At 43.4% G+C, this 15,769-nt stretch overlaps 1 protein-coding gene across 3 annotated transcripts in view; it reads right to left on the bottom strand.

Annotated features, from left to right (window-relative positions):
- Positions 1–15,769, bottom strand: part of LOC121614989 (receptor-type tyrosine-protein phosphatase S-like) — a 67,077-nt gene that overhangs the window by 15,829 nt on the left and 35,479 nt on the right. For 2 of the 3 annotated variants that reach the window (XM_041949103.1, XM_041949104.1), the window contains exons 6-12: positions 15,188–15,298; positions 10,911–10,925; positions 9,294–9,563; positions 7,819–8,198; positions 6,365–6,566; positions 4,784–4,920; positions 4,420–4,564 (exon numbers count right to left, since the gene is read on the bottom strand). In XM_041949103.1, coding sequence (XP_041805037.1) covers positions 4,420–4,564; positions 4,784–4,920; positions 6,365–6,566; positions 7,819–8,198; positions 9,294–9,563; positions 10,911–10,925; positions 15,188–15,298 — 1,260 coding nt within the window. Of the gene's footprint in view, positions 1–348; positions 1,012–1,212; positions 1,331–1,582; positions 1,610–1,751; positions 1,946–2,070; positions 2,389–4,419; positions 4,565–4,783; positions 4,921–6,364; positions 6,567–7,818; positions 8,199–9,293; positions 9,564–10,910; positions 10,926–15,187; positions 15,299–15,769 lie in introns of all 3 variants that reach the window. The other variant, XM_041949105.1, reaches the window with a different exon arrangement.

The raw sequence follows: 15,769 nt of genomic DNA, 5'->3' as shown, positions 1-15,769 counted from the left end.
GTATACCCAAGCTCTGTATTGACTTTTACCTGAGGGTTTGTGATAAGCAGTGCTCTTGAAGCAAACATCCATTAACATTCAGCCTGCTTCCACTGGTGGTGAAGGGTGGGTGATGAAGGTATAAGTGAGTGAGTGGAGGATTTTGGGGGAGTAGTCGTGTTCCCCCAGACTTTGCAGTTCTCAGCCTCTCTGAGGTGCACAGGTGAAAGGCCGACCTATGAGAACTGGCCCAGACTTCATTTAGTTTAGTGTGTTGGAGTGTAATCCACACTAAGGGGAGCAGAGGTGTGAAGCTGAACCAGTGCTTTGAAGGTGAGGGGTGTTCCTGAGGCCTGAGGCCAGCCCTACCTGTTTCAAAGGCCAGGGTTCGGCTCACCACAGGTGGGCTGAAGGGGCCTGGCCCCGCCTTGTTGTGGGCTCTGAGCTGCATTTCGTAGGCTGTGCTGTGATTCAGGCCCAGGATGGTGTAGCTGGACTCACTTGCTGGTAGCGCGACTAACCATGGGGGAGCAGGGGGGGCTGGTAAGGCCGAAGGGCCAGGGTCAGCCGAGGGTTTGGGGCCCACAGCCTCTCTGTAAGATATGGTGTACTCTGTGATGACACCGTTGCACTCCTGCGGGGCTGGGGGTAGCCATGAGAACTGGAGGGAGCAGCAAGTGGCATTAACAAAGTCAAATATTTTGGGGTATCCCAAGGGTGGGAACATGGGAACTGTTATTTCCTGCTGCACTGCATCTCCGTAACCTGCTCGGCTCTTTGCAGAGAGGACAAAGACGTAGGAGGAGCCTGGGGAGAGGTTTCCGACAGAGAAGTTTTTCTCCCGATTTGTGAAATCCACTGTGGTGTCTAAAGATGTATTCTTCAGGCCAAACTGTAGGCGGTAGCCCTGGATTTCCACTGGGGCCCCCCGGCTATCAGAGCCTGACTCAGAGCACTCCAGTGGAGGAGCCCACCGCACCACCACTGATGGGCCTGATCCTGGACGCACCCAAAGGGAGGGGGGGCCGGGCACTGCAAACGACAGTGTAGGCAGCAGAAAATCAATTGTAATATATATATAAAAAAATACATATCATGTAAATCTTGTAGAAGAATTACAATTGATTTGGCTGTTTATTTACTGCTGGCTCCTGGTGCAGCTTACTGTAAGATCAATTCTTGAGTATGTTACTAAATCCAGTGCAGTGAACTGTACACTTGGCATATGCTTACCAATCCCCAGGGTCTGCACCAGCTTGGCTTTGCTGTGCGCTCCATCCCCTTTGGTGGTGTACGCTGCCACTGAGACAGAGTACAAAGTCTCTGCTTTCAGACCTCCCAAAATCAACTCCTAAGGAGGAAAACACATAACTGCACCATCAAATACTGCAAACTCATTCCTTTAAATATGAGACATTCTCGTCACTGCCTTTCTATACACTTATTATTATGAACAAAATGTTACATATCAGAAGCTAATCAAATCTCAAACTTAATGAGGAATTCATTAACTGTCTCCGTGTAATGTATTGGATGCATTGTGCTGTATGTATTAATAGTGAGTTCATTTATAATGAGAAGAGGATGGGTAGTCTGCACTCACATATTGAGTTGAGTCATCCTCCTCCATCTTAGCCCGGAGTCGAGACACACCCCGCAGGCAGCCGAGACAGATGAGAGTGAGTCAAAGGACAAGAGGAGAGAGGGAGGGCGTTTAATGAAAAAATAAATGACCAGCATTTAATCATTTAAATATTCAGCTATGATGTCACCTGGGACTCATCCAATAAGAGGTCCTTAATGCGGGGAAGGTTTCGCGATTCACCGCTCTCTGAGCGGCTGAAATGCACCTGGTAGCCACGGACCTGGCCTTGCCGTAACCGTGGCAACACTGATCGCCAGGTGACTCGAAGTGCTGAGGAGTTTAGCGGCTGGACGTCCACCTGACGAGGGGCTGCCCCGGGAACTGAGCACACACACATGCACACATACACAAATGCAGCATTAATTAAGTGACCAACAGTCTAGCCAGTAAATAATCAGCTAAGCAATCAATACCATTTAGGTCTGATCTACGGCTCTCACTCTTACCGTCCTCATCAGTTCTGCAAAGGGCAGCTGGGCTGCTGGGACCAGTCCCCTCTGCAGTTGAAGCTGCCATGGTGATGTTGTACCAGCTCCATTTCTCCAGCCCCTCTAACACTGTCTGCCCCTGCTGGGCCGGGATAGGAGGCCCCTTCGCTTCCTGGCCCTGACCTCCGCCTCCTGCCCCAGAAACTCTCTGGTATCTCAGCTCATAACCTGCCAACTCGCCATTCTGGCCCTCCAATGGAGGCGGCCTCCAACTTACTCTCAGCGAGGTGGAGCTGGCACTCTCGCAGGACACACCCTCGGGTGCAGCTGAGGGCTCTGATTGGACAAGGGGCAAGGAGGGCAATAGGCAAAGAGTTTAGGAGAGACCCAAGAGAATGGGGTTGAAAAAGCAAGAGACGGGGGAAATACGAGCAAAAGGATAGGAGATAAGGATAAAAAAGGAAACAATAAGAAACGAAGGTAAACTGAACTGAAAGAGATAACACCAGGACAAACATGACTCAGGCATAAAAGGGGGAGCGACCACATAATGTAAAAGCATAATGTTAGGCTTAGAGCCTAATGAAATAAAGCAGAGACGAGAGTATCGACCCTGAGTGGACAACTTAATTATACACAAGGAGAATGTGCATTTGATACCCAATGATTATATCTTATCCTTTGGCCGCAGCCAGTGGCAAAAGAGGACCCAGATTTATGAATGAGAAACAGAGAAAGTATTTCTTTCTAAAGCAGGGATGCACAGCTCGGTACACAGGAGCACAGACAAATATACACATTTCACAGCACCAGCCCCCTTGGTGGCATAATCCTTGAGTCCTCGGGATAATAGAGTGGACTGAGACTTTCCACTGCTGACTAGGGGAAGGTCTCGGGCTTCACAGAGGGAAGAAACAAACAAACTAAAAGAGATCTCACACAGCGCAGAGAGGATTTAGGAGGCAGGTAAAAACAAAACAGAACAGGGAGCCTGAGAGAGAAAGGCACTCAGACAGATATTGAAAGTCAGGCTAGAATGATGAATTGAATCAGAAGTAGGCTGGGATATTTACTGTAACAAACAGAAACCAGAACATCACCTTCATCACCACAGATTTCTGAACTGAAGGTATCACTCACCCTATATAATATTCCTTAAGGAGCACACACACAATGGCGAGTACCGCCGAGGTGTCTGGGCCCGGGAGTATATAGCATGTGTGTATGTGTGGGAGTGTAATAGTCATAGCTGACAGGTTCAAGTATCTATCCACTCAGCCGTACAGCCACAGTTCTGTTGGCCTCAGGGGACAATCTAGATGTGCACCAAAGCCTGGCGATAACAAAGCACACATAACCTCCCTGGGAAATGAATTCTGCTGCATGAAATAGTCTGCTTATCTGGCACCTTCCCTTTCCTGAACCCCCCCCCTTCCAGTGTACCACCTTGGTCTCGCTTTCTTTTTGAAGGTAAAGAGTGAAAGGAGAGCAGCAGCTGAAAACATTTAGCACATTTTGTAGTCTAAAAATATTCTGATTGTATGAATCTTTTGTGTGTGATTGTAAATACTTTACAAAAACTTACCATTGAAGAGATACAGCGCCGCAATCTGCAGGACTTGGGACTTTTCTCGACCACGACTACTTTATTCATTCTTTTCTTTGCGCCATTTTCTCCCTTATCTCTGCACTTTCTTTTTTCTTGCCTTCTTGAGAGCAGATATGAGATGACTTGTGTCATTCGGCTTATTTGACTCTTATCAGCGATTGTGCAGAAAAAGAAGAGGGAAAAGGAGACAAGGCAAAGAATGCAAGTTCAGCGTGGATAAAATGCAGACTGACCAGCACTTACCTGTCAACACAGCAGGCCAGCCGCCATCCTATAATGCTCCTCGCCACTGGCTGTTAGCCAATAGGTGGCAGACTGTTTCGCCCTTTCAAAGACATTAGACACTGATAGAGTGGAAAAACTGAAAGGAGGGTGAAGAAAAGGAAGAGTGAAACATTAATCGGCGCTCCATCTCCATCTGTCATGATGTTTTGGCTGTGTGAGAAAGCGAGAGGCTGAGGGGAGGAAGAAAGGCACAGTCAAACATAGATGGATGGATGGGCGGGGGTGTTGGACAGATAGGTTGATAAACGAGATAGATGGAGAGATGAGAAGATGGTTGCCAGGTTTTACCGGGTCAGGAGCCGGGGGCAATGTACTACCAGCTGTGTATGTAGAGGACAAAATATTTGCATGAGATATGTGCACTCAAACATAATGTAGATGATGTTTTTGGTATCTGTGTGTGTGTGTGTGTGTGTGTCTCCGTGTGTGTGCCTGCAGGTACAGTTTGTGAACCCAGTCAAACTGAGACGTACTGGCTTGTGATGTCCTCTGCACCAGTTCGTTGGTGAAAGCTCCGATGCCTTTGTTTGAGATGGCGGCCAGGGAGAAGGAGTACTCGGTGTTCGCTTTCAGACCTTCCACTGTGTAAGAATTTCTGGGCCCGAAGGTCAGCTTCTCCTATGAGAGAGAAGAAAGAGGAGCAGAGGAGAGGACGAGGGGGGCGACGAGGGGAGTGAAAAAGAAGACATTAAAGGAGAGTTGGAGAGAAAAGGAGATGAGGCCTGTCACTGGGGTTAATCTTTTAAACTTCTTCTTTTATCTGACCTCTCATGCCCCCATCTTATTAGGAAATCTGCTCAGCAGACAGTTTTATAAGAAGAGAGTAAGAGGTCTTACCAAACTGCCAAACTTGACGGGTTTATACAGCAGCTCATAGTTGACAATGCCCTCCTTGGTGTAAGCTGGTTCCCAGGTCAGCTCGATGCTGGTGTCTGTCACCCTGCCGACCTTAAACTTCCCCGGCTGGCCTGGGACTGAAGGGGGCAGGACAAATAGTCAGTCACTTTGACAGTCTGGTGCATTTTTGTGCTGCTGCTAAAAACCCTGAAAACCTATTTTCTTAGACAGCTTTTTATTAAAAAATGTGTACATTTCTACATGAACTCACTATTATCTGTCAAAGCTAGAATGATGCTGGTTATTTCATATGCCCAAAATTTTTCCATGCACCAATCAGAGTTTAACAATAATAATCTTTAAATCACTTCTTAAACTCACTTTTTCTAATTTTACCATCCTGTTTTATGGTGTCCATTTCAACTCTGTTATACCCTGTGTTTTTATTTTGATTGTACATTTAAGTCTTTAAGTAATTTTGTTTTTGTATTATGTAAATAGCATTATTGCTCTCCTTCCTGGTTACCTCATCATTCTAATGAATTTTTATCATCGCTTTGTTCTCTAACACACTTTGTAATGCTCTTTAGAAAAGTGCTCTATAAATGAAGATTATTATTAATATCATTAATACAACAATGGGAATTATGTTGGCACAGAAATGGCACTGTCAATCAAATCTGATTAAACCACTCCCACACAGTCCTGAAAGGCAGAGTTTTGTTTTTGAGTATTAAATTAGAAATAATGTATTAGAAAGAGATGTTTTTTCTAACTTTAGCTATAATTGTAATTTTTAACTCAGAAAAACTCGATCACAGAGCAGTTACCATGGTTCAAAACCAATCCATTTGAACCGTAGCGAATTTTTCAGGAGATTGTGTCACAGTGGAACCAAAAGGGAATTTGCACTAATTCTCAATGTCATAATATACACCCATTGACCCATAAATCCTCCAAACCTTGCATTTTTGTGCAGTTTTTTATATAATCTTATTCCTTTCATGTTCTAGGAAATAGTAGACTTTTAAGGACATTTAATGTTGCAGCAGTAGCTCAAGCTACACAAGAATTTAAACCGGTAATACCATCAGAGTAATCATCTCTTTGTCCCTCCCATCACATAAAACCTGTGACAGTAGCTGTCGCAGAGACACGAGCAGCACCGTGGTACGAGGGACACTTCTGGCTGTTAATCCCTGTTTCCTTTTCATAAGTACCCACAGTTGTGTCCCAGCAGGTGGAATTTAGTCATTTTGAAGAAGTCATATTTTCTGACAGGTCAAGCTTATTCGCAGAGCGTTTCACAGTGGATTGCCTCACAAACTTTATACAAGTCACTCGAATAAGCTACTTAACAGTTTGTATATATGCACACACATGAATAATGACTCATTTGTGCTAAAAAACAACCACTGCTCTCCTGAACATGAATAAATGAAGGCCGCTTCTTAGCTGTTATCTATGCACCGGCATGCCAGATAAATGATTTCACTTGTACAAATGTCTACATGTGATTATGTTTATGCACATGCATGCACGCACATTCACAGTCACACATGCACAAACACACACACTGACCTCCAGGCATGACTTTAACATGGACGGGGTCTGAGAAGGGTCCGTCCCCTACTGAGGTGAAGGCCAGGACCTGGATGGTGTAGGTCTCCGAGGTGACCAGGTTCTGAATGGTGGTGATGACGCTGTCCTGGACGTTGTGGATCTGCCACTCATTCATCGGCCGGGACGGGTCCATGGTGTAGTACACGCGGTAGCCTTTCACCTACAACAGAGGAGCGGACAGAAAGAAAGGGACTGGATTTTAAGCTTGATCCATGGTAATCCATAATACCATCTTTCAGCACAACTTTATCAGAGCATAGGTCATCATCTATGAATGAGTTTTTACTCTCGTCCAGATGGTCCTGTTGATTTGTTGGTTCAGTGTTTGTTAGAGGTCACTGTCACAAGGTGATGTTCGTACGTTTCTGGGGCTGTTGTGCAGTTAATCCTGGTAAAAGAATCTCACTATGAGGTTGACCAAACCAGTTCCAATACAAGCTGTGGTTGTCCTCATATTGTATTGCTTATACCTCCTCCTTTGGGATTTGTTTATGGGCAGTTCAGAGTGTAATCCTGCTGCCATGACATTGCCCTGGCCTTCCACCTCTACCACCTCTCCTGTTATAACTCTTTTAATATCTATAATCCCCATTTGCTCTCAATACAGTGATGCACTTTCATGAACCTACTGTACAGTTAGGTAGGCTAGAAAAGGAAATAGGCCTCAAGAGGGAGTGCTCTTAACTTAGAGAGGACAGTCCAATTACCTTTCTTTCTTTAGAGGGTGGGGAAAGTAGCGAGGGAGTTACAGGAGGGAAATCTCTGGCAAGACACAATCCCTGCAAAGGACATGAATCTGCACACTGGAATAAAGCTCCCAATGGTGAATTATATTAAGGCTTTATCGTTTTAGCCTCATGTGGGCCTTTGTGCAATTTTGAAATGTTGCCAGCCCATAAGTGAGGGTAAATGTTATGTCAAATGTGGAGAATATATGGTGTCTTGTGCTAGACTGTTTTCTCTCTCTCTCTCTTTCTCTATAGATATACAGACACACACAAACACACACACACACGCACATATATAAACATACATACATCTTTTTAACAACTTTGCAACATGTTACGTTTAGGAATAAGGACATAAATGAAGGTGAAGTTAAGATGTGGAGGAGTTTTCATATGTTTTAGTTTTGGCTAATGGGAGAAAAGCTGAATCTCTAGATACAGGGTCTGGGAACTGTCACACCAAATGGACTCTGCTTTCTTTAACAGCTTTAATCTAATTCCACAGAACAGACTGGCTTTTCTAAAGTACCAGTGATTTTCATGCAGAACATTTACCACCATATTTAGATCAATTTGCTTGCAAGAAAAGAAAGGCAACCGATGAGACAAGAAAGGAAAATGTAAACTGCATGTTTTTCACTACTGAAAACAGATGAAAAAGAGTGCTTTCAGTCCCCGTCCCACCTGTCCATTTGGTTCCTCCGGCTCCTCCCAGCGGACCATCACCGTGTTCTGTGAAATGATGTGGGCCTGGACGTTTCGCGGAGGGCTAGCCGGGGCCTGCTCTCCCGTGCGGGCCTCCACACGTGTAGAGGAGGGCCCCTGGCCGATGCTATTGAAGGCCGACACTCTGATTTCATACTCGGTGTTGGGGTACAGTCCGCCGATGCTGTAGCGGGTGGTGGTGATGCTGTCCACTGTCTCGTACTTGCTGTCCGGCCCTTTGGCTCGGTACTGAATGATGTAGTACGAGACAGGGTCGGGGTTGCCGGAGTCCCAGGTGATGGTCACACTGGTGGCTGTGGTCTCGGTTACAATGGGTGTACCTGGAGGCTTTGGCAAAGCTGGGGATTAGAGAGAGGGAAAGAGAATTATATCGTTTACTGTATATCATTTATTGGGTTCTGTTCATTATGTAACTCTGTCACATGACAATGGTAGATTATGGCTGCATTCATTCATACTGTGTATTTTGCACATTGTTTTTTCTTTATTGGAACATATCACAGTGACATCGCTTCCTACTGTTCTGTACATTTGTTCAGTCTGTTTCTAGAAAGAAACTGTATTTCTCCTGAACAGTACTCACTGCTGAGTGCAATGGCAATTAAGTTGAATCTAATTTTATTTAATCAGCATTTTAATGATGTTAAATTACAGTACATTCATTTGGTAGATGTTTTATCCAAAGCAACTTAGAATGGGGGATATTAACCCCTTAACGCTGATTGTCGTGAATTCGCGTCATACGTCTTTAATCCACATTGCAGCCGAATCGTGCATGCATTCCTCTAATGCCGGTTTGTGCATATTCAACACACACCAAGGAACCTTTTGCAAGCACTGGTTTCTCGTCGACCGGTCAAAGTGAAAACTACATCCATTGTGTTGTTGTTACATTATAATGGTTGTAAAGCTAATTTTGAGGCTTTTTTGATGCACATTAATGAATTTTGAAAAAAAGGTATTTTTATGCAAATCAGCAACAACAGGCGTTAATGCTTAAATGCAAGCATCGCTAATTTGCATCATTTGCATCAAATTTATAACTATTGTATGTGCTACAGAAAAATTAACAAACTCCTCTTAATTTAGGATCAATTTGAAAGCAAAAACACAAAGAATTAATTTTTTAACATAATTCTAAATAAATTCAGATGTCAAGGGGTTAAATGGTCCCACACTGAATGATGAATGTACCTTAAACATACTGTATATGGTAAAGTATGGAAAAAATGTTACATTACTATGCTGTAAATTTAGAGTATCCAACTCTCCTGACATCCATATATTTAAAAACATAGACGGAACCCAATCAAACCCGATCTATCCTTCAATACTGTACCAACTGAGGTACTTTTCCAAACCCTTCTCTCTCTCTCTCTCTCTCTGTCTCCAGGAGCCAAAGTGATTAATCATGTGATTAGAGCCTCTCTTACTCTTAACTAAGACCTGAGCAGTGGCCTCGATGATACCCAGGCTGCTCATAGCCACACAGGTGTAGTTTGCAGACTCCCGGACACCGTTGAGCTCCAGCACGTTCCGTCCAATCGGCATTTCATCCTCGGGGGTCAGGTCCTCGCTGCCCAGCATCCACTTGACGTATGGCATGGGCGAACCCACGGCCACGCAGGTGATATTGACGCTCCCTCCTGGCATGATCTCATGGTTGGAGGGGAGGATGGAGAAACGAGGGGGCACGCGGCGCACTGGGAAAGGAGGAGAGTCGGGGTAGAAAGGAAGGGGGGTTTTGGGGTAAGGTGGGGGAGGAGAAAAGTGGGCAAGGGTGTGAGGAGAAGAAAGGCGGAGAAAAAGAAGGAGGCGGGGAGGGAGTGAGGGAGAATCGGAGAGAAAGAGAGAGCAAGAGCGAGGCAGAGAGCAGAGTTGAGATTGAGAGAGAGAGTGAGGGCAAGAAAGATAAAAAGAAAGAGAGAGAGAGAGGAGAGGTAACAGGAAGGGGAAGAATGAACTTCAGGGTTTTTACAGAAAATTACATAGGGATATTTCAAGTTTAGTCCCAATTACTTTATGGTACTGATGATTCCAACAAAAAGACACAAATCTTGTGTTGAGCTCAACCAATCAGAGTGAGCTGCCTACTGAAAATAATATAGTGACAAACTCTTGAGTATCGTTTCAACCAGGACATGACACCTATAGTCAGTTTCTCTTCTTAGAAGCAGTTTTTTTATGGGTTATCAATCACTGAAGCAGGGAAAATAAGTGATTTCGGTTTTTGATTGTAGTTGTCTAATTATTACATTCTCCCCCTCTCTCAACGTTACACTTTACCAGAAACTTCAGGGAGAAACTTTACTTCATTTAGAATTCTGTGCCTTGAGGTGCTTCTGCATTAGATGAGCTCTTTTTAGAGAGAGTGTATGCATCATGGGCACCGATCAATAGGCCCTGCCTGCTATTCGTGTCCCCATGAGAAGAACAAGTACAAGTGGCAAGTTATATCCAATACTGCATCTGTCAGAGCTCAGTTGACTATATATTAGGGAGAGATGCATCGAGAGACTGAACTCATAGGTCACTTGCATGCCTGGGCGACTCAAGAGGGATAAAATGGTGGAGGAACACAAAGAAGAGAACGAAGAACTGAAGACTGAGAAGGAGACAGAGAGAAGTGAGACAAGCCAGATAGAGGAATAGAAGAAGTGCTAGAGAGAGAGAGAGAGAGAGAGAGAGAGAGAGAGAGAGAGAGAGAGAGAGAGAGAGAGAGAGAAAGAGAGAGAGAGGCAGCTCTGCTTCTCTTCCAGACAATGACAGGCAATGTAGCAAAGGACAGCCACATTGTACAACAAGATACTGTACAATACATAGGATTCATAACTGATACAGTGTGTAGTCAAATGAATTGAAAATGTGGACAGGAGTGGATCGAGGGTTCCAATAAGGTGTTGTGGCAATTACAGAGTGATCATTGGACACATTAAGTAAAGAACACCAAGACAGCATGAAAGAGGCAGAACGGGAAAGAACGAGTGCGAGCAAAAAGAGAGATATGTGAGGTAGTATGTGCATGTTTATAAGTTAATAAACTTATGTACATGTGTCTGTCGCTCCTACACATCAGGGTGCAGACAGAATGCAGAAGAAGAAGAAGAGAAAAAAGGGGAAGGGAGAGGAGGGAAAAAGACAGGGAAGTGGAGATAAAGAGAGGATTAGAAGAGGGTTTAAGGGGAAGGAGGGAAAAGGGGGAAGAAAAGAGGAGCGAGGAAGAAGAAAACACATGGATCTATTTAAAAACACGGCTATATACCAGAGTCAGGCCCATTCAGAAAGTAGGTGCTTCAAAAATAAGAAAAAGAAAGGCTAGCAGAGATCGGATGTTGAAGGGACGGAGAAGGAGAGGATACCCCAGGGTCACAAGACAGGAAACAAAAAGAGACAGAGAGAGTAACGGACAAACATCTCTGCATGGAAGGAGAGAATGAAAGGGAGGGCAGACAGAGAGCAGAAACATTGTTGAAAAACTCAACTAAACTCAACAATAGAAAGCTTACATGTATAATAAAATATGAATATGAGAAGCAACAAATGTTCTATTTAAAAATAAAATAGATTCAAATAAAAGAGTTACTGTAAAACCCTACAGTAGCAAAACAATAAGAGTCTAAGTTTGCTTTAGATGACTTGGAAATCCAGCAGTAATTCTAATAAATGTATAATATATGAAATAAATAAATACAGAAATAAATAAAAATGGGCAAATTTGCTTCACAACCTCCACTCCTTAATGTGTAACATCATTACTTGGAATCTTCACGGGCCACATCCCCCCTACTCAAAGAATCTAGAGACAATTGGATAGAAGTTAACATTTTTGCATGATTTCAACAAATTAAAAAAAAAAAGTTGCCGTGACGTCACTATCATTTCATGAATAACAGATAAAGTGCAAAGCATTTGGAATACTTGTAGAAAAAAAAAAAAGAAAAAAGCCATAAGATACCCAGAATTGGATACAGAAGTTGAAGACACGAAAGAGACAAAGAGACAAAAACAGGTAGATCTGTTAGAAAACAGACATGATTAGGCAGGCATCTCCTCATCTGAGCATGCTGGAGACAGACAGACGGACAGACAGACGGACAGACAGACAGACAGACAGACAGCATCCATGCACAAGACAGGCACAGCAGGTGCGATGCAGCATGACAAGACACTACCAGTTTCATTCAGTCAGTTATTTTATACATATCAATATGGCCAAAAAAAATAAACAAAAAACACAATCAATTAAGCACATATGGATTAGTTTGGTAATATGAGGAACAACAGGGTGGAGGTGAAGACTCAAGATGATCTGAAACATGAGCTCAGAAACATGAAGAAAAAATATCAGTCACGACCAGAGACAAAAGACTGAAGAATCCACTGCGGAGACACAGCCGAGTACTTTACAATAAAGTGAGTTCATAACAAGGGATAATCCTTCACATGCTCACAGAGCCTCGAGCTTAAAGTTAATCGAGCCGGGCCGCATGATTCCCCTCCATTTTCTACACAGTTTTGCGGGAGTCAGGAGCTTCAATCTTTATTAGCGGGAGCTATCATTAGTCCTGTCCTCAGCAGGGAGTCTGGAGGCTATAGGCTGGGGAGACCTTGGTACAGCCATAAGGATTACCGCTGTACCTCAGCACTGCTATACGCCCGTTCAGCACCATCACCAAGATGACATTTACGCAGCACCATCCCGCCTGTCTCAAGGACACGGCTTTCATTAACCAATGTAGTAAGAGGGGATCATTAATATCCCCCTCAATATCTAAAAATGTGAATAGATATGAATTTCAAATGTCAGTCAGTAGGGGCGTGTCTGAGTGTTAGCAACAGCCAGTGAGAGGCTATATTACAGTAAATTTGGCATGTATGTATACATATAGAGAGAGAGGGAGAGAGGGAGAGGGAGAGAGTGAGAGATAGATATATAGATACAGATGGTTTAGTGTTAGTATTCTGATCCTTTAGTGAAAATACTCAATGACAAGTAAAGGACCTGCACTGACAATGTGCAGGTGGAAGTCAAAGTATGTAATTCTTATTATTGGCAAAATGTGTATATGGTCACAATGTGGCAGTTATGGGATAATGCTACATGCTAAAATGTAGCGAACCAGTAGCACAAACAGAAACGAGTCCGAAAATGAGCGAACTGACTCAGTCATGTCGGTGACATAGTGCTGATGTGTGCTAAAGCTAGCTAACATCAGCCGTCATATGGCACCGGTCATACCAGAACTCAGCACACTCGCTGGTTGGGTTGGTTGAGTTTAGGCATGAGGAAAGATGATTTGTTATGGTTAGGGTAAGAATATCTGGGGTAGCCCAATCAGAGGCAGTAAAATCACTGAGAGTACTGAATTGAGCAAGGGTGGAATTTATTGCTTATCAATTAAACTTTCATTTGTGGAGGAGGAATGTGTTATTTACATGGCATTGCTATAAAGTATCAGAAGTAAAAGAACTCAAACAAAGAAAAAAGGCCCCTGTGAATGTTACAGTATACTGTTGTATGTTCTATTATATTATATTAATCAAATTATAAAATTACTACTCATACATATATGTACATATAATATTTCCTGTTACAATTTGTTGAGGTGAAATTAATTTGAACCCTTTTAAATACTGGTGTGTCATCTAATCTATAAGAATGCATCATCCTATATTTTGTATGCAAAATCTTATAATACAAAAAGTACAATATTTCCTGCTGATTTGTAGTGCAGTATAAGTACAAGTATTATTCTCAAATAAAGTACAAGTACCTCAAATTTGCCCATGAGAATTAATATGAGTAAAAATAATTAGTTACTACTTTCCACCACTAGTGATGTGATGGTTCTCTCGCCATCTTGACTTCATGTCATGAGTCCTGCAAAATAACTGACTCCTGCAAACTTGCACAACACATGTAGGTTCAGAACAGCAGGGCATGTACAAGCATGGCCGCGAGTGCAGCATTTCCACTCAGTGCAACAAGTGCAGAACTGGAGAAGATGACATGGGAGCTGGGACACAACGTTACACACGATGATACAAAAGGAAAAAGAGACAATAGCAAGGCGTGACAGCAAGTTCAATAATATCAATCCGAGCATATCAATAGGCGTGAACACACACTGTGCCATGCTCTTGTGTCAGCCCGTCAGTCAACAGACATGCAAGCGGTGCTCCTTTCTCTTTCTCTCTCACTCCTTCCATGCAAACATCGCCTCTTTTTAATCTTCCAATTCTTGGGTCTCCATGACAACAAGATCATACCATGCAGAAAACATTGATCGGGGAGTGAAGGCAATACCAAGGGTTCTGCACACAAGGCCTCACAATGCAGTCAATGCACTCTGCTGCGTAGGCAGACCACTTCATCATCGTAGCAGCTTTAGAGAAATCAACTCGCTTCATTTTGGAGACAAAGTCATTTCAAATCTTCAAATCTACTGCGGTGTCCTTTAAATGTTTTTTTTTTTTTGTTTCTCTCTGTTTCAATAAGTGAAGCTTTCTGAAACAAAGGAGTAACAAAAGAAAAGAAAGAGCACACCAACCTTCTCGAAGCTCTGAGGGATGGAAGGGGGTTGATGCAGAACACAATGACGTGAGGGGGGAGAGAGAGAACGGGGAAACACAGAGAGAATAAAAACGGCCAGCGCAAAGCCACTCGCTCCACTGCATCACACACACACACGCACACACCCACACACACACACACACACACACCAACACTCACACATCGCACACACACTTTCTCCGATATCCCACTCAACATAGAAACTAGAACTTGCAAATGTGAACATTGGTCGTGGTCTTTCAGCCATAAGCCAGTGATACACCAGCACCCACAGTCCAGAGTCTACAATCAGTTAAACAGGGGTCATGTGGGTGCCAAATGAAGCCGTTAACATATCTAAGAATTACATCCTGACTGTTTCATTCAAATCTTCATATCAAATCTGTGCATCTTTTGTGCAACATTTTCCTCTTAATCTGCCTCTTGTACAGAAACCATTTTAGTAGACAGATCAGTGATGCTTCCATGCAGTTAAACCGAGGTGTGTTCCCAACTTCACGTTCAATGTGATTCTAAAGAAGGGGCTCGCACCAAGGTTTAAGGTGGACTTGTTAAGGGTGGTTGTGAGAAATACCAAACAACAGGGTCAACATATATTGTAGACAATGGATGGGTTAGTAATACTTGTTAAAGAGCAGTTATGGACGATAAACAACTTCATTTATACCAAGAGCACCTTAACTGTAGTGATTTCTGCGTGTTTGTCTTTGCATGTGTGTGCATGTGCGCGTGCGTTGTGTGCTCAGGTCCTACCTCGCACATATAGGTTGGCAGGGGAGGAGTAGCGCACGCCTTGAGAGTTGGTGGCCACGCACTCATACTTCCCTTGGTCTGTTTCCTCGCTGTTCTCGATCTGCAACGCTCCTGCAAGACAGAGAGCGACAGAGAGAGAGAGAAAGGGACGAAGATGTTTAGTGGAGTCTGCAGAAAATGTTCCTGCTGCCGTCTGCTTTGCTTTGCATCCTCCCTCTTTTCATCCGGAGATGTTTGTCAGCTTGGTCTGTTTCTGTTATATTTTGACTGTGGGGTATCCTCTCTTCTATTGCTTCAGCATCCAATAAAGTCAGCTTTGTTGCTACATCTGTGAGGCACCATCTGAATGGGCCACGCTCTCATACACCAGTAGCTGCATTTTTTAAGAAGAGCCGTGTATTTTCCTCCTCTCTTCCTATAAAGTGAACAGAAACTAAAAAATCTGATTTTTTTTTTCCCCAAAAAAGTTTGAAACTCAATAACAAGTCTCAAAATGTCTTTTTTTTTATAAACTTAGATGACACTTAAAGGACCTTTTGTTGTTACAAGCTAGTGATTCCTCTCCTACAGCAGGCTCACTGC

This window comes from Chelmon rostratus, chromosome 12, assembly GCF_017976325.1.
Source record: "Chelmon rostratus isolate fCheRos1 chromosome 12, fCheRos1.pri, whole genome shotgun sequence".
Taxonomy (NCBI): Eukaryota; Metazoa; Chordata; class Actinopteri; order Chaetodontiformes; family Chaetodontidae; genus Chelmon; species Chelmon rostratus.
The sequence above is the reverse complement of the archived record's forward strand: the minus strand, read 5'-3'. Positions and strand labels throughout refer to the sequence as shown.